Source organism: Pantherophis guttatus, chromosome 3 (genome assembly GCF_059756535.1).
Source record: "Pantherophis guttatus breed Tessera chromosome 3, ASM5975653v1, whole genome shotgun sequence".
NCBI lineage: Eukaryota > Metazoa > Chordata > Lepidosauria > Squamata > Colubridae > Pantherophis > Pantherophis guttatus.
This window is the reverse complement of record NC_142065.1, coordinates 123,456,784-123,473,164: the sequence shown is the minus strand read 5'-3', so window position 1 is coordinate 123,473,164 and position 16,381 is coordinate 123,456,784. Positions and strand designations below refer to the sequence as shown.

The 16,381-nt window shown below is 34.9% G+C and overlaps 1 protein-coding gene across 3 annotated transcripts in view; it reads right to left on the bottom strand.

Moving 5' to 3' along the window:
- Positions 1-16,381, bottom strand: part of KIZ (kizuna centrosomal protein) — a 63,518-nt gene that overhangs the window by 28,329 nt on the left and 18,808 nt on the right. For 2 of the 3 annotated variants that reach the window (XM_034411764.3, XM_034411765.3), the window contains 5 exons: positions 12,618-13,227; positions 11,445-11,682; positions 7,322-7,456; positions 6,130-6,294; positions 3,627-3,777 (listed from right to left, as the gene is read on the bottom strand). In XM_034411764.3, coding sequence (XP_034267655.1) covers positions 3,627-3,777; positions 6,130-6,294; positions 7,322-7,456; positions 11,445-11,682; positions 12,618-13,227 — 1,299 coding nt within the window. Of the gene's footprint in view, positions 1-3,626; positions 3,778-6,129; positions 6,295-7,321; positions 7,457-11,444; positions 11,683-12,617; positions 13,228-14,616; positions 14,763-16,381 lie in introns of those variants that run through there. The other variant, XM_034411767.3, reaches the window with a different exon arrangement.

Sequence of the window (16,381 nt, the reverse complement as noted above, 5' to 3'; positions counted from 1 at the left end):
ACCCTGAAATAAACGCTTGGCCTTATTTTCAGGGAGGTTTATTATTTTGGAGTGTGTGGAGCAAGACAGGGCTCATCTTGCCGTCTTACCTGATTTCCAGCTCTGTCTACCTAACCCTAACCAGAGGAAATGGTGGGGACCAGTTGTGCATGCATTTAAATATTTTCAGGAAGGGCTTATTTTTGGGGAGGTCTTATTTTCGGGAAAACATGGTAATAAATAGGTAGGAAAAGCCAACACCCAGAAGACAACCTCAGGATCCAAAAAGTTCTTGACAAACTTGAACAATAGGCCCTATCCAGCAAAATGAATTTTAATCTGGACAAAAGCAAAGTTTTACATTTAGGCAGGAAAAATCAAAGGTATAAGTACAGATTAGGTGAGACCTGGCTCAAAAACAGTAACTGTGAGAGGGACCTTAGAGTCCTAGTGGATGATCACTTTTGCAGTATGCAGCAAAAGCCAAAAAAGCTAATACAATCCCTGGTTGTATAAACAGAGGCATAGACTCAAGATTACATGAAATATTAGTGCCGCATTATAAAACCAGGTGAGACCACACCTGGAATACTGCAACCAATTTTGGTCACTATACTACAAAAAGATGTTGAGACTTTGGAAAAAGTTCAAAGAGCAACAAGGAACTGGATAAAAGGCCTGGAGATTAAACCATAAGAACGGCTGCAGATTTTGGCCTCGGCTAGTCTAAAGAAAAGAAGAATTAGGGATGCAAGGACAGCAGTATTCCAGTATTTGAGGGGTTGCCACAAAGAAGAACGGGTCAAATTATTATTCAAAGCACCAGAGGACAGAACAAGAAACAATGGTTGGAAACTAATCAAAGAGAGAAGCAATTTGGAGTTAAGGAGAAACTTCCTAACAGTGAGGACAATTAACCAGTGGAACAGCTTGCCTTCAGAAATCGTGGGCACTCCATCACTGGAGGTTTTTAAGAAGAGACTAGATAGTCATTTGTCTGAAATGATATACTTTAGGTTCTCCTGCTTGAGCAGGGGATTGGACTAGAAGACCTCCAGGGTTCCTTCCAGCTCTATTCTATTCTAGATTTCTAGATTCACATTAAAAAAGTATGTGATGCCTAATTGTCTTGAAATTAGATATAATCCTATTTCTAAAGTTCTACGACTTAATTGGTCCAGGAAAATGGAGATTTAAAATTATCTCTTCTCAAGAATAGCTGTCCTGTCAAAATCATTCCAAAAGAATGGACAAAGAAGTCCATAAGGAAGTTCAGATCAATGGGATCCTTTTATCCTGGCTAAAGTTAATATTTGTGATTTCACTATCTGAAAAACACTGCATATAAAAGGATTCATGAGAGAATAGGAAAGGGAAAACTATTGTACACGAAGCACATTGTCTCAAATTTTCTAAAAATGTGCCTCCAGGCTTCTGTGGGAAATTTTTGTGGAAAAATAAGTCAAATATAAAACTTTTCACGCTCTGGGGGATCATTATGTCTGATAGAAACCAAGCATGCATTTCACTATAAAATATCCAATAGTCAAAAATGAAAGTATCAAAGGGATATTTTGCTTTCTCAGACGATTTGATATTGGCAAAAACATGAAGTCAACTTTTCATTAGATTATTTTATAAGACAATATGTTTGCTCACTGAAACTGAAACACAAGTGGCTCATGCACCAATTCAGTATTCACTAACAAGCAAACAAAAGGAACATCTGAGGAACTTTGGAGTTTTGTAATGGCCAAATCAATGTTCAGGCTTAAATCCCAGAGAAACGCTGTCAGAACCTGAAATAGGTTTGCTAGAAAATTCTTAAAACTTCCCTGAGTTGAAGACGTTTGCCACATATTGGGACAACATTTTTTACATAGTGATGTAAGAGATCTATCAATAAAGACAGGAAATGTTACAGTGCTGTATTTATTACATCCTAAGATGATACAACTACTTACTGAACAAGAAGGAAATTATGTTTTATTTTTATTTTTTCCTCTTTATTACATTGTTATAAATCTTGATACACTGTAGTATTTTAATAAAATAATTTTATATTACCGTATTTTCCGGCGTATAAGACGACTTTTTAACATATGAAAATCTTCTCAAAAGTCGGGGGTCGTCTTATACGCTGGGTATCGTTCTCCTGTAACCAGGCAGACCAGCCCGAAAGGCTCTGATGAGCCTTAAATGGCTCTGGCGATCCAAGCTCTGACGATCCCAGCTTTGCCTGCTAATCAGGCAACGCAGCTGGGATCGCCAGAGCCCTGTAAAAGGAAAAAAGTTTTCCCCCTCCAGCTTGCTTACCTTAGCTGCGAGTCACAACGCTTGCCTTGCTTCGCTTGCCTGAATCCATTCCATCAGCAAGCCACTCCCTGCCTGAAATCAAGCAGGCAGGGAGTTGTGGACTTCAACTCCCAGAATTCCTCAGCCAGCTTTGTTTTGCTGGCTGAGGAATTCTGGGAGTTGAAGTCTACAAGTCTTAAAGTTGCCAAGGTTGGAGACCCCTGTTCTATTGGGTAAGTTTTTTTCCCCTTTGGGATCTTTAAAAAAAAATAGTTAATTGGGTTTTTTTTTTAGTTGTTCTTTTTTAGACCTAGCCATTTAAAGTTTAGGAAGTTTTAAATTTAGTTTTCATATAAAAATAAAAATAAAATAAAATAAAATAATATTTGTGCAGCTTTCTGAGATTTAGTGTGTTTCTGTAGTGTTTCACTCTAACTACACAAACACAAAAAATCTCACAAAGCTGTATGTGGAATTTTGTGTGTGTAAAGTGTGAAAGTTGTATTTTTGGGCTTTTTGTGGCTGTGTGAGGTTCCTGCTTGTTGTAGGGGCCATTTTGGGTCTAGCACAGCTGCTTTTACATTGTAGGTGAGCCAGTTGATGTTTTTTAATTTTTATTTGGTGTGCGTTGGAAGAGGGGTAGTCTTATTCGGCGAGTATAGCCCAAACCCTATATTTTAACAGGAAAAGTCAGGGGTCATCTTATACGCCCAGTTGTCTTATACGCCAGAAAATATGGTACTGTATAATATGAAATATTAGTGACTTTTATTAGATAACTTAGAATATTGTAAATATTGCAAATACAGAAAATATTCTATAATTCTTAATTACAATTTAGGATATCAATATTAGAAGCACTAAAATCATTTGGCTTTTTCATACAAAATTGAATGTAAGATTAAAAAAAAACTTGCTGCAGTTTACGTCTAAGTATTTAGTTAAAGGTTTTCTGGGAAATTATGTTTTCATTTCAGTACCTCATATGTCAGATAACTTTGAATTAAATGAAATAAAGACCAATCTGAAACGCTAATAACATTCAGTGACAAGAATATGCAAAAATGTTTTATCTCCTTAAGTTTTAGAAATTGTTTTATATCTTCCTTCAAATTAATGCATGTAAGCATTCTGACTGGTTATCGATTAGCAATCAGGACATTCATGTTTTAGAAAATAATCAGCAGCTAGATACCAAAAAAGCCTTTTTAGCAACCACATTACATGATCTATATGTAAAATTACTGCTATACAGTACACACAGAGATATAATTCCTTCATCTGAAAATCATTCACCAGGTGTCATTCCCTGGCATTACTCAAACATACAGGAAGTTAGGAAACATACTGACCGGGCTTTCTTGTTTATGCCTCTCCAAAATCAATAGGGTACCAAACATGTCTTTCACTTCTTGTCTGAGTAAAATGTGGTGCTTTTGCAAGAATAAGATATGTTTGCTTAAACGTTCCCAAATCTTAGTAAAATAAGATGCCAATTCAGATCTAGACAAAACAGAAAAAAGGTTTTCATTTAAAATGCTTAAAAAACAGCTAGGTTGGCATGAGATATTGTTTATATAGAACTGAAATATGGAATAATTCCAGAGTGACAAACTTTTCTTTCTGCTTTCATCAGCCTAGAGGGATGGAATTATTTGAGATCAGACTTTATTTTATTTTAATATTTTTGATCTCTTATTAGACTTCGTCTTTGTTTCTTTTATTAAACTATATTGTTTTCATTAAAATAACTTTTCCAATATATATTAATTATAGAAAAATGAAATTAGATTGATTTGGTCATTGAGATGTTTTGTGCTTTTACAGTAGTTTTTTTCTCCCCTATTTTTTTGTGTGTTATAGTGTAAATTGCCAAAATTCACCTTCTGAGTTTGGCAGAATATAATAAAGACAATGCACACAAAAAAGGCCATGTTTAGCAAAAACTGAATTCAGAGTTTTACCATTCACTTAATAGCTAATGTAATCCAGTTTGCAATCTGTAGTTGATTTATTATATCTTTTGGTGTCTTCTCAAGAGTCCTAATATGAGTTTTTCAAGGCAGTCCAGGCCAGAAACATAATCAGGAGCATCAGCATGATCTTTACTGTAAAATTACATTAAACAGAATCTTACAAGACTGAAAATATTTCTCCCATCCTCTCTTTTTAGTTACCAATAAACTAAAGGGGTCGATTTTGAAACATTCCCCATGTTTTCCCCCCACCTGTAGTTGCCTCTTATCAGATGTTGTCTAAGCTGCGGGTCTTCCTCCTGTCTCCCAAGGTCATTCCCACATACCATCACACCTGAGAACATTATTCATTAAGGTATTTTGACACGTTATTTTGGATTCAATATATAATTCAAATGACTAGAAATATCATACTTTATCCTTTAAAAGTTGAACAATGTTTAAAGAGGCAAAATAGCTGGGAATTGAAACTGGTTCTTATTGAACAGGGGTGCTTATTGAGAGAGGCCATGGGGCTGGCCTGGAAATATCAAAGAAGCACCTCACGGTGCCTCTGCCGGCCAAAACGGGCCACACGGAGGCCCTGCGAGGCCCCTGTGTGGCCTGTTTTTGGCCTCCCCGGCCTCCAGCAGCACTCTGTCAGCTAAAAATGGGCTGTGCAGGGCATCTGCGCAGCCCGTTTTTAGCCAGCAGAATGCTGCAGGAGGACTGGATTGGACTGGATTACAATTATGTGGCCTCAAGTAAGTGCCTGATCTGGATAGAAAACAAGCAACATCCTATGTTAATACTACAGTTTAATGCCAGATTTTACATACTGTAGGTCCATTTAAACTACAATCAACAATCTATAATTGACAGCCATTTCTATTTACTATCTTGGAAATTTACCTCTGATGTTAGATCTCGTATTATCATGTTATTTATGTTATTGTATTTTTATTATTAGTTGAATAATAAAAATACAATAGTATAAATAGCTTTTCTGCCTGGAAAAGCAATTTACTATTAAACAATGGGATATAAATTTAGAAATAAAAAGTTTAGTGGAATATGAAGAATAAATGTTTGCCAGTAATATCTGGTAAAAGAGATAGGAAAATGATTATAGTAAAGAACTGTGGAAAGAAATACAGGAAAAAAATGCATCTTGAGACTGTGTCAAATGGCCACCATGGCCACCCCCACCATGAAAATGCATTCAAACTAATTCAGGAACATGGATAGATGGAGGACAATTAGGACAGAATCTCTGAAATATTTAGTATTAATCAAATGTATATGGTCGTCCATCTCACTGAAACAACTCTTAGCAGCGTACCACAATCCAAATTTTCTTCCCTCAGCTCCCACCTGTGGGCTGTGCTATCTCTTCATGCACATTGAACTCCTCCCATCTGTTTCTCACAATCTCTCACATGAGTCTATTTGAGGGGAACTATTTGTGCATTAATGTATTTGAGGGAGTTTTATGTGTTAAAAGTAGTAGGCTAGTAATAGGTTGTGTATGCGTGTGTGTTTACCTATGTACATGCTGACAGATGCACTGCCAAAAGCCTAAGTTAACACTTTATGTATTCTCAGCTACCCTGGTGTTAGCTATTGCTCTGCTTACTATCTAAGGTTTCTTTTTCCTATCCATCTCTTTCCTTTTAAAGCTCCTATTCTAAACATTCTTACCTGGGAATAAGTCTCACTGAATTCTTAAACCAAAGTAAACATGTACAGGATTGTTTTATAAAACATACTTAATTTCTATATTTTGAATAGTTAAACTATAACCTGATGCATGCAACTCTCTTGAAGTGCTTTGATTTCATATCATATACAGCCTGTGACTTATAAGAATAATGGATCTGTGAACATTAAGTGATCATACCTGCTTTGTTCTTCATTCAGTCTTTCCTTTTTGTCATTAAGCATTTTATCTTGTAAAAGGCATCCATTCATTGTATTTTGCAATAATTTCTGAAGTTGATAAAGGACAAGCGCTTCACATGCCTCAAAGTTTTCTTGTGCCAAGTTGCCACCTTTATTACAGAGGCTATAAATGAAATCATGTACTTAAAAACAGGTAATTTATATTTTATCAATGAAATTTAAAACACTATTAATATATTGATCAAATATGAATAGGTCAAAGTATATGCCTGCACCAACTTCTTCACCTGTAGCATCCTGAGAACCAAAAAAACTTTGATTGCACATCTGATAATTGATATGTTACCCAGCTGAAATCACAGAAATAACTGTGACACACAGTTGGATAAAATAAAAGGGTTTGGGGAAGAATGTGATAGGCCATTTAGGAAGTCCGTTTTCATATTCAGCATTTCTACTCACTACCTCAAGCTAGAGTATGAGCCTGCAATGCCAACATTGTCAAGTGTGAAGAATATATGCATAATTCTTTCAACATTCCTAGGAGGAATGAGGGGAAAAAAAGAGTTCTGGATTAGGATGTGGCCAATAAAAACATTCTGGGTCTGACTTGTAACCTACCGAAATAAATCAGAATAATGAAAACAATTTTTTAAAAATATATTAATGAGGAATCAATTATTTTAAAACAAATTGTTCCTACAACGCTGTTATAAAGAGATCTTAGCCACAGAGTACTAAAATAATCTGTGGCCATTCCAAAAAGAAGAATATTTATCTTAAATAGAAGGCAAAGTTACTAAGTGTTATAGTGAGCTCCCAAATTTGGGAGGGAAGTGAAAGGTGCCACACTAAGTCTGTGGTTTCCTATCTTCCTCCAGTTTAACAAAACAAAATAATATTGCTCTTTCTCCAAAATCAATAATAATTATTGAAGTCTCTTTTGAGAGCTCTAATCACTTGAACTCCATTTAATATGAACCCTGAAGTACACAATGTGTGCCTCATTGTTAAAATATCTCCTTTATATTATTCTTCCAAACAGACCACTTGGAAATGAGAACAATCCAGGATTTTTGTGGTGGAGCATTAATCTGAAGTAAATTCAAATGGAGTTATTAACGCCACAATCTGAATAGTTATATAGATAGCATTCTCACATTTCACATTAAATGAAACTAGCCATTGACCTTATAAGCTTCTCTAGTTCTGCTGTATTAGCAGTTCCACTCTGGTATAATGCCGAGTATCCAGAAGGTACTTTGGCCACCAGTTCTTCTATGAAAGTTAAGACATGACAAAATCCTTCAAGTGACAGGCATTCCCTGCAGAAATAAGGAAAAAATGCATTTCATGCAGTAGTAAGAACACATTGTTTAACTATCTACTAAAATATTGATATTAAAATACAGCATATTAAAATAAATGGGGAAGTAGAAGCACTTTTGCTGTATTTCATTGTATATATATGCCTTCTCTGGATTATACCAAGAAGCACTGAGCTAAAATACTGAAAATACTTTTTCTCGTTCCTTTTTTGGTGACATTTAGATAGGGATATAAATGTTGTATGAGGCAGCATTATCATATTGTGTAGGGTTTATCTTCAAAAGCAGCAATCAACAAAGCAGAGATAAGAAATTTGCAATGTGAAGCTGGCATCATATATATTGGGAATTCCTAAATGTCAAAGAAAAAAAAAAGAATGAGACATACAACCTGAATCAACCATAGCTCAAGTTTTCATGTCAGGATTGTATATTATAAGTTTGCAGAATTCATGCAACTAGTAAAACACTGTCCTGGTTTGGTGTATAAAAAGTGAATCTGTTCTGCTAGACTATTGTAACACAAATAATTTATCATATGATGCTTATTTCTATGTATAACATGATTAGCAAAGAAACTTAATAAATTTTAGGGCCAAATTTGGCCAATAATGCAATGGTATTGCAAACTGTGGTTGACGCAACTCAGTATTTGGCTATTTCTAATTTAAAACAACCAAAAAGTATGATAATATATGAATGGAAACGGCTAATGGATCCCTACAGGTGGAAAACATAACTCCGATTTATGGGGAATTATAATAATGGGATGCCTCTATAATGATGCAAATTAAGATTTAAGCATTTTAACAATGGAGTACTGCTAATCCTTTTATAGAGGTGTAAATAGCTATTCAGATTTTTATTTCAGTCTGCCAGCTTTGTTCCAGCAAAACTCTATAAAGCACACACACAGCTGGCCTATAAATATAGTACCAAAACAATATTCAGAGATCCTACTAAGCTTCTAAAATATTTACAACTTTAATGCATAGTGTGCACGATTCACACAGCACTGTAAAACATTTAAGTTATTGAAAATGATTGTAGTGCATTCCCATAAGTGTAATGGTGAACACTGAAAAATGAAGGTGGTGTGGGAGTGAAGTTTTGAGTCTTAAACTAATACACACTGAACCAGTAAGAACACACAGGCAGTTCAACAGGGCTTTTCATTGCACTGAAGTCTTACAAAATCTCTATTTCAGCTAGGTCATTCCCTATTGTGCTCCTCCCTCTGGGTGGTCTTTCCAGGGTGCCACTTGAAGGGAATACATTAATAAAAAGAAGGGGAAGGAAAGGACACATAAATAAAGAAAAGCAAAATGGATGACATGATGCAGCAGGCTATGGATCAGGGGTCAGCAAACAAGGGGTCTTTCTCTTTACAGGTTGCTTCCTGGAAACAGTCTGATTAAGCTGACAGCTTGAATTATGTGTTACATTTTGTAATGCACAATCCATCTGTGCTAAGTCCTCTTGAATGCAGCTGAAGCAACACAAGCAAAAGGTCTCTGCCTTGTTCCTTCTTAAACCTAAGCTTGAAATACTCATTATTTTCCTAAGTGCTAAGTCGAAGAGTCTGGACTTGCTAAGGCTCTAAATGAAGCACAGGTTAGTGATGGGAACAAACAAAATGTAAAACAAGATTTTCCCTCAGTTTGACAACTGACACATGAAAATTTTGAAAGATCATACACAATTTAATAGATTATTCATTGATTTATTTCCCTGGTAGTATCAATATTAATAGGCCAATGGCTACATGGTAGCATGATACTAATAAATTCTCATAAGATATCATTATGATGCTTGTTGCTAGTTCCACTCTTAAATTTTAAAATAAAAATGTGGTGGTAGGGTAGGATTCAGATGGATCAATAGAGACACCTATGAAAACTGGTGGCAGAATTTTAAAAACACATATGGCAAAATCCCAGTGAACAAGCAGAGATACAAGATTCAGAGAGATTCAGTTTAGAGAGATTTAATTACAATTCAGTATATTGTTAATGCTGCTTTAAGGACTTACCAGTAAATGGCCTAGTCCAATACCTAATTACAATCTTAAATAGTACCGACTAGGGGGGGATGCATATTTACAATATGTAAAATTATAACAACTTACATGAAGTGTTACTGTCACTTGCAACAGCACACCATTTCAATTAACACAGAGACAATATAATAAAGGTTATACAGGTAGTCCTTGATTTATGACCACAATTGGGACCAGAATTTTCAGTGCTAAGCAGGATGGTTGTTTAGTGAGTTGTACTCAATTTTAGAACTTTTTAGCCATGGTTGTTAAGCAAACCACTGCAGTTGTCAAGCAAATTACTTGTTTTTAAGCAAATCTGACTTCTTCCATTGACTTTGCTTTTTAAAGGCTGGCTGGGAAGGACACAAAAGGTGATCACATGATCCCAAGATGCTGCAACCATTGTAAGCACTTGTTACACTTGCTGTAAATGCCTGAATTTTGATGGTGGTAAATGCGAGAACCAGTCATTAAGTCCCATTTTTCAATGCCATTGTAACTTCGAATAGTTGCCAAACAAATGGTTGTAAATTGAGGACTAGCTGTATATAATAAAAGCTACATATATAAACGTGTTATTTTTATTTCTAAATGATATCTAGAAAAATGTAAAATACTAATTAAACTATGTTCTTAACATCTCGAAAATTAATCAATTCTTTAATTACATTCAACCTTATTTCATAAATACATTTATTTATTCCATTTACATCTTGATGCAATCCAAAATGACTCTTGGCATGTCTGTCACAGTGATTCAATTATGACGAATGAGATTTAACTACGATTTAAGGAAGATGACATCCTGTAGTGTATACTATTAATATTTTCAACTCCCTCATAACAAATCAGAAGTTGCTTGTCAACACATTATCTTGCAAACACAATTTAAAAGGGTCAGAAAAGAAGAAAAAAATATAACTAGCAAGTAATTATAAAGGATAAAAATATACAGTAGTCCCAGACTAGGTTTCATATCAACTCTAAATATATTTAACTGCTCAGATTTAATGTGATGTTATGAAATAACAATGTATTGGTTCTAGAAAATTTGTAAAGAAGTATTTAGAAGAAAGACAGAGAAACTATTATTACTGTATGCAGGGGAGTTAGGGTACAGGACAGGTATTTAAAAAAACCCAATAAAACAAACAAGAGAAAAATGTGACTATTACCCACATAAAGATTCAGAATCTTTATAGATGGAAAAGCACTATCTTAACCCACCCCAAACTGGATAACTATCTGAGTAGTTGTGTTAAGCTAAATTTAGGAAAACAGTATAATTTTAATTTTGGTATCTCTTTGCTACTTTTAATGGCTTTCTATATAGTGGAAAGGAAAAACTGATTAATTGTTCATGATAGTTCCATATCTGCTAAAAAGTGAAAGTGTTAACATAAGAGACTGAGATTTGCTACATTGGGTGACACCTTGAATTAAATAGGCAGGCATACTTCCATTACACTGATCAATAGGAAGAAAAAAATCCATACCAGTTGAAAGGAATGGATACTATAGGGCATATATCATCTCTTATAAGGCATAGATATCTATCCTGTGCAATCATCTAGAGAGGACATATCAACAATACTGGCTCTGGTGCAAAGTGAGGAAAACAGCAGCCAGAAGACGGACCTTCTCAGTGATTGCCCCTACATTATGAAATATACTCCCAGAGGTACACCTAGTCGAACATCAACATTTTCTTTAACATTTATTTCTTTAAATAAGTATTTACCAACTAATACCTAAATGTTGGATCATCTAGATGTTGGTCTTATACTAATATTATTATGTTTAACTTATCTTTTAATTTTTAATTGTGAGGTATATTTTTAGACACCTCTTTTATTATTACTGTGCGCTACTTAAAATTGTAAAATGAGCAGATATAAAAATAAACAAAACAAATACAAGTGAACATTACTGGTTTAGTTTTACCTTAGGTCGGGGCCAGAAGATGAGTGTTCAGTTGAAAAAAAGATTTGAGAATATTCTTCATTATTACATATTATGTTGTCAAGTTTGCAATCTGTACTGTTTAGATTTTGTTGTAGTTTCAAATAATTTGATTCCTCTTCCTCTTCACTCACTGAAACAGTAAGATCAGTGCTGCCACTTAAACTTTTATCTTCCTCCTGCAGTATATTTTTGTCCAAGTTCATGGTGCTCCCCAAAACTGTAACAAAAATGTTTTTTTAATGATTAAATCTAAATATTTATTTATAAACAATTATAATAATGTTCTGAACCTGACTAGATTATTATTATAAGGCAAAAAGACTATTTTTAATGTGTTTCCAAAAAAATAAAATAAAATAAAACAAGACTAATCTGCCCAAAGAAAACCACCCACCATTATAAATTTAGGACAAACTATCTCACAATATCATATGGAGGAATATTTTAGAAAACAATACCACCTTTTAAAATTCTATGTAGAAATTCCCACAATACTTGGAAAGAATATCAAGAGAATAACATTGTAAAAGAAACAGAATATTTTCTTGCAGCTTAATAAGATTAATTTCTACCCTCCATTTTAAATTATATCCATTCTGAATTCTCCTAGAAAGAACCTAAAAATGAAATTGCAATTCTTCAATCAGCAGAACTATAGCTGTTTCACTAAGATTTCATGAGACAAGAAATGCTTACTTTTAAAAAATTTAACAAAAACCTAACTTTAAATCTTGTCATAAACAAGACTGATTTACTGTATGTGCCAAACAAAATACACATCTAATATCAGAGGTATGGAACCATTAGATATTTAGAAAGGCCAAGTAACTATGTATTTCACCTGAATAATACTGTATTTGGAAAGGTCTTTGATTATGCTCTGTTACACCTTTATATACTCCTTTAAATAATAAAGAAAACAAAAGAAACACCTCTGTGGCTGAGTTCTCAGAAAACAATTCCAAATAAAGCAAGGTCACAAATAAACCAAACATAATGTAAACAGTACAGTAGTTCCTAACTGCATTCCTATTATCGTTTGCTTTTCAAAAAGTAGATCCTACAGTTATGGGACAAGATCATCAAAAATACAGCTGAAAGATAGCTTTCTTCCTTTTCTTTATAAGCTCTGAAGGTATATCATTTTTATACCTGGGGATTTTCCTTCTGAGCACTCATTGGCAGAAACAAGTATGCCGGGATCACCGCTCAACGAGATTGGCTCTTTAATTCCTTGTTCATATTGTAAAGAATGTTCACCGATCAATGATTTGCAGGAACTGTAACTTTTCAAACTGGTGGATCTGTTCTCAGAACTTAATTTTCTGTGTAGCAGAGATTTAGGTTCAGGGTGGACATTGTTTTCCACAAAATTATTGCTGTCATTATTTGCTATACTTTCCCCTGTTAAAGTAGTTCTTTCATTCTCATACGATACACTGGATGTGACTGGCATTTCTTCACCTTTCAGCAGAGATGTCTTCCCATCTATTTTGTCAGACTTATTTGAGTACTGTAGATCACTATTAGTTTGAACTACACAGCTGTCTGTCATATAGCAGCTCTGTGATGGTTGTCTATAGGAATGTGGGTCAGAAATTGAAAAGCCCTTTGTGAGTTTAGACTTCTGCAGTGCACTGAAATCTTCAACGCTTGAGACAGCTGACATTTGGCGGCCCATAAAGATAGTTGCTGTATGATATAGTCCTCTTGACATGGCTGTCCTAGCATTTATTCCTGACTGCCTTGCTTCTGGAATCATCTGAAAAACAGTTGGAAATCAAGAAAATATTTTCTATTTTTATTATTATTATTATTATTATTATTATTATTATTATTATTATAGTAGATAGGATTTATTTAAAAAATACACCTTTTAAAAAATGATTAATAATAATGCATTAAACTTCTATGCCATCAGATTCTCAAAGACTCTGGGTGGCTCACAAAAAAAGTACAATAAAACATTTTTTAAAAAAAAGATGGCAAGGGCGATGAAGTAAGGGCTGTCCACGCCACTGAACACAAGCAGTATACAGCAATGCAACATGTATTGTCAGGTTAAGTTTCATATGTGCTCTGAAGGGGTTAGCAACATAGCTAGCAGTAGGTCAGCACACATTTATTGTCTGACAAAGCACTACCTGGAAGAAATTTACACTAGAGATGTACACATTATTCCAAGCAAAAAAAGTTTCAAGTTCAGTAGTTTTGACTCATACTTACAACAAAACCTGGTTATTTTGAAAATTATTATTTCAATTTGCAAGTTCTGTGATTGTTCTGTTATTCTGGGGTTTAGTTATCTTTCTTTCTCACGCCCGAATAACAGCAGTGGCTAGTTAAATTAGAAGTGATAAGGAATGCCAACATGCTGGGGTGGGGAAATAATGTTAGAAGGCCAGTTTGGGATTTGGCTTTAATACTACAGAGGGAGGACCAGAATATAGTAACTAACCAATTCACACTGACTAATCTGCTGAGATTCACAGAATGCTTTAAGAACCTCCCCATAGCAATATTTTTGCAATGGTAACTTTGCTTAGTTTTAAGGCAGCATAAGGCTTCACTAGTTAGAGAAACAAAAAAGACTGCCCTTTCCCTCCCTGGGTTTTCAGTTCAACAAATGATAGAATTAAGTGTTAGAGATCCTTAGTCTGAAATCTTCTCTGGTATAGGAATCCAGGACTCACCCTTTAAAGTTAAAACACCTTTTCCCCTCTCCTTCAATATGAAAAAAAAGTTTGCTTTAATTAGAGAAAATTAATTCTTCCAATGAGATATGTGTACCAGGTCGATAGCACAACAATACTTGCTGGGTTGCACATGTATACATGCACATACATTATTAGACTGCTTTCATTTTAAATCAAACTTCACATTTTTGGCTTAATCCTCTTCCCAGCCTCATGATCTAGAAAGGCAGAGGGACAACTGAGAGGGACAGAGCAAGAAGACAAGGGCTTATTGATCAAGAGAGGTAGAACCATCACTCAAGTGTCCTTAACATTGCTGCAGTATGCAAACTCTCCAGCTGACTAGTAGTAGGGTACCTTAAGCAGAACAAAATACTGCTTTAGTGAGTGAAGCAATACTGGTATGCAAACACAATACTTTAAAGGCATGCTATTGCACAGGTAATTGACTTTACATAACCAGGAAAAGTAGCATTGCTCAATTCCGGCATCTCTTATGGATACTTTCTTCCACTGCAAAATTGTTATATCTTCAGCGAGCAAGTCTGCATGGAAGACGTTGGAATTAGTGTTAGCAAAAGGACCCCAATAAGCATGCACTGCATTCCAGACACATAGCTTACTTGAAGATGAGTTCATGCCTTTTACCTCTTTTCACTTTGAACTGGTGCAGTAGTTACACACAAGAATGAAGAACTTCAGTTACTTACATGAGGAGGATATAACTATGATGCATTGCACTGAGAAGTTGCTATCAGGGTGGCTAAATTATATAGCTTCAAGATCACAAACAATGGAAACAATGTCTATATAGTAGTTATCATCCATTGATAGCTGCGTTGCCTCCAAACAGCAAATGAATAGGATGGTCTTGGCAGGATGGAAACCAACATAAAAATTACCCCTTTGGCACCATGACCATTGTCAGCTTTCATATGGCTATACGAATATTACTCCAGCACCTCATCCCCCAGGAGGCCATCGTACATTGGAACTCTATCTAATGTTGGCACTGCTTGATCATATCCAATCAACCAAATGTATTAGACAAGTGTTCTGGAAATCCATACAGGTAATTTTTGACATATGACTTTAATGGAGCCTGCCTGTTAAAGTCGTAAGTCATGTCAATCAGTCATGACCAACCAATTTCTTTTTGCCACAGTTGTTAAGCAAATACCACAATTGTTTAGCAAACCCATTGTTCACTGTGGGGCTTTTTTTTTTTTTTTTTTTGGCCGAAAAGTGGAACTAATCGCTGTTGTCAGAAAAAATGTCAGAAATTGCAGTCACATGATCACAGGATGCTGTAAATGGCTGTAAAAACAGGCTGGTTGCCAAGTGCCTGAAATGCCTATGGTTGCCAAGTGCCTGTGGTCACATAACAATGGGGGAAGGGGGGAGGAGCCAGCAGAACTTTGGAACTGTATTGTAAGTACCTGGGGGGGGGGGGGTTCCTATCGTAACTTCAACGGTCACTAAGTGACTAGTTTAAGTTGAGAGCTACCTGTATACAGCCAATAGACCTTTCTGATCCTTGGATAATCTTGTTAACTTCAACTTTAGTGTCTTGCTTATGTTGAGCTTCAGGTGGATTTAAAATGAAAACAAATCAGCACTAGCTTGGTTGATTTGTTTAGTTTTGATATACATGTGTAGTTTTCTGCATGATCTTGCATTCTATTAACTTTGAGTTCTGATTGCATTTAAAAATGAAAAGTCACTTCAACACATATGATAGGGCTATGCTGAATTTACTAAATGATCTTGCATAGTCCTAATATGTAAACAGCTCTGCCTAGTGTCTAGAGCTCAAGCTGCAGAGGAAGAATGATCAAATTCTATCTACCTATGCTTACAGAAGTGTTTTTGTTTCTATATGCTGTCGTTTGAATCCTAGCCAGCATTTGTAAAAGCTATCATCCTCCTATAGAGGATTAATAAATTTAAAATGAACAGTGAAAGATCACAAACAATTTGCAGTATAATACTATAATAATCGTAAAGTACTCTATTGCTTTTCGATATCTAATGTAAAATATTTAAAATAAAAACCATTCAGATAAATATTTTAGGTGTCATTATATAAAAATTGACACAGGGAAAATTAGTATTTTGGAATTCTATCCATATTGTTTCATAAATATATGAACAAAATGAATGTTTATATTATACAAGTCTACTTATCTAGGTCAAGGTTGGTGAAGCTCTTTGCTCTGT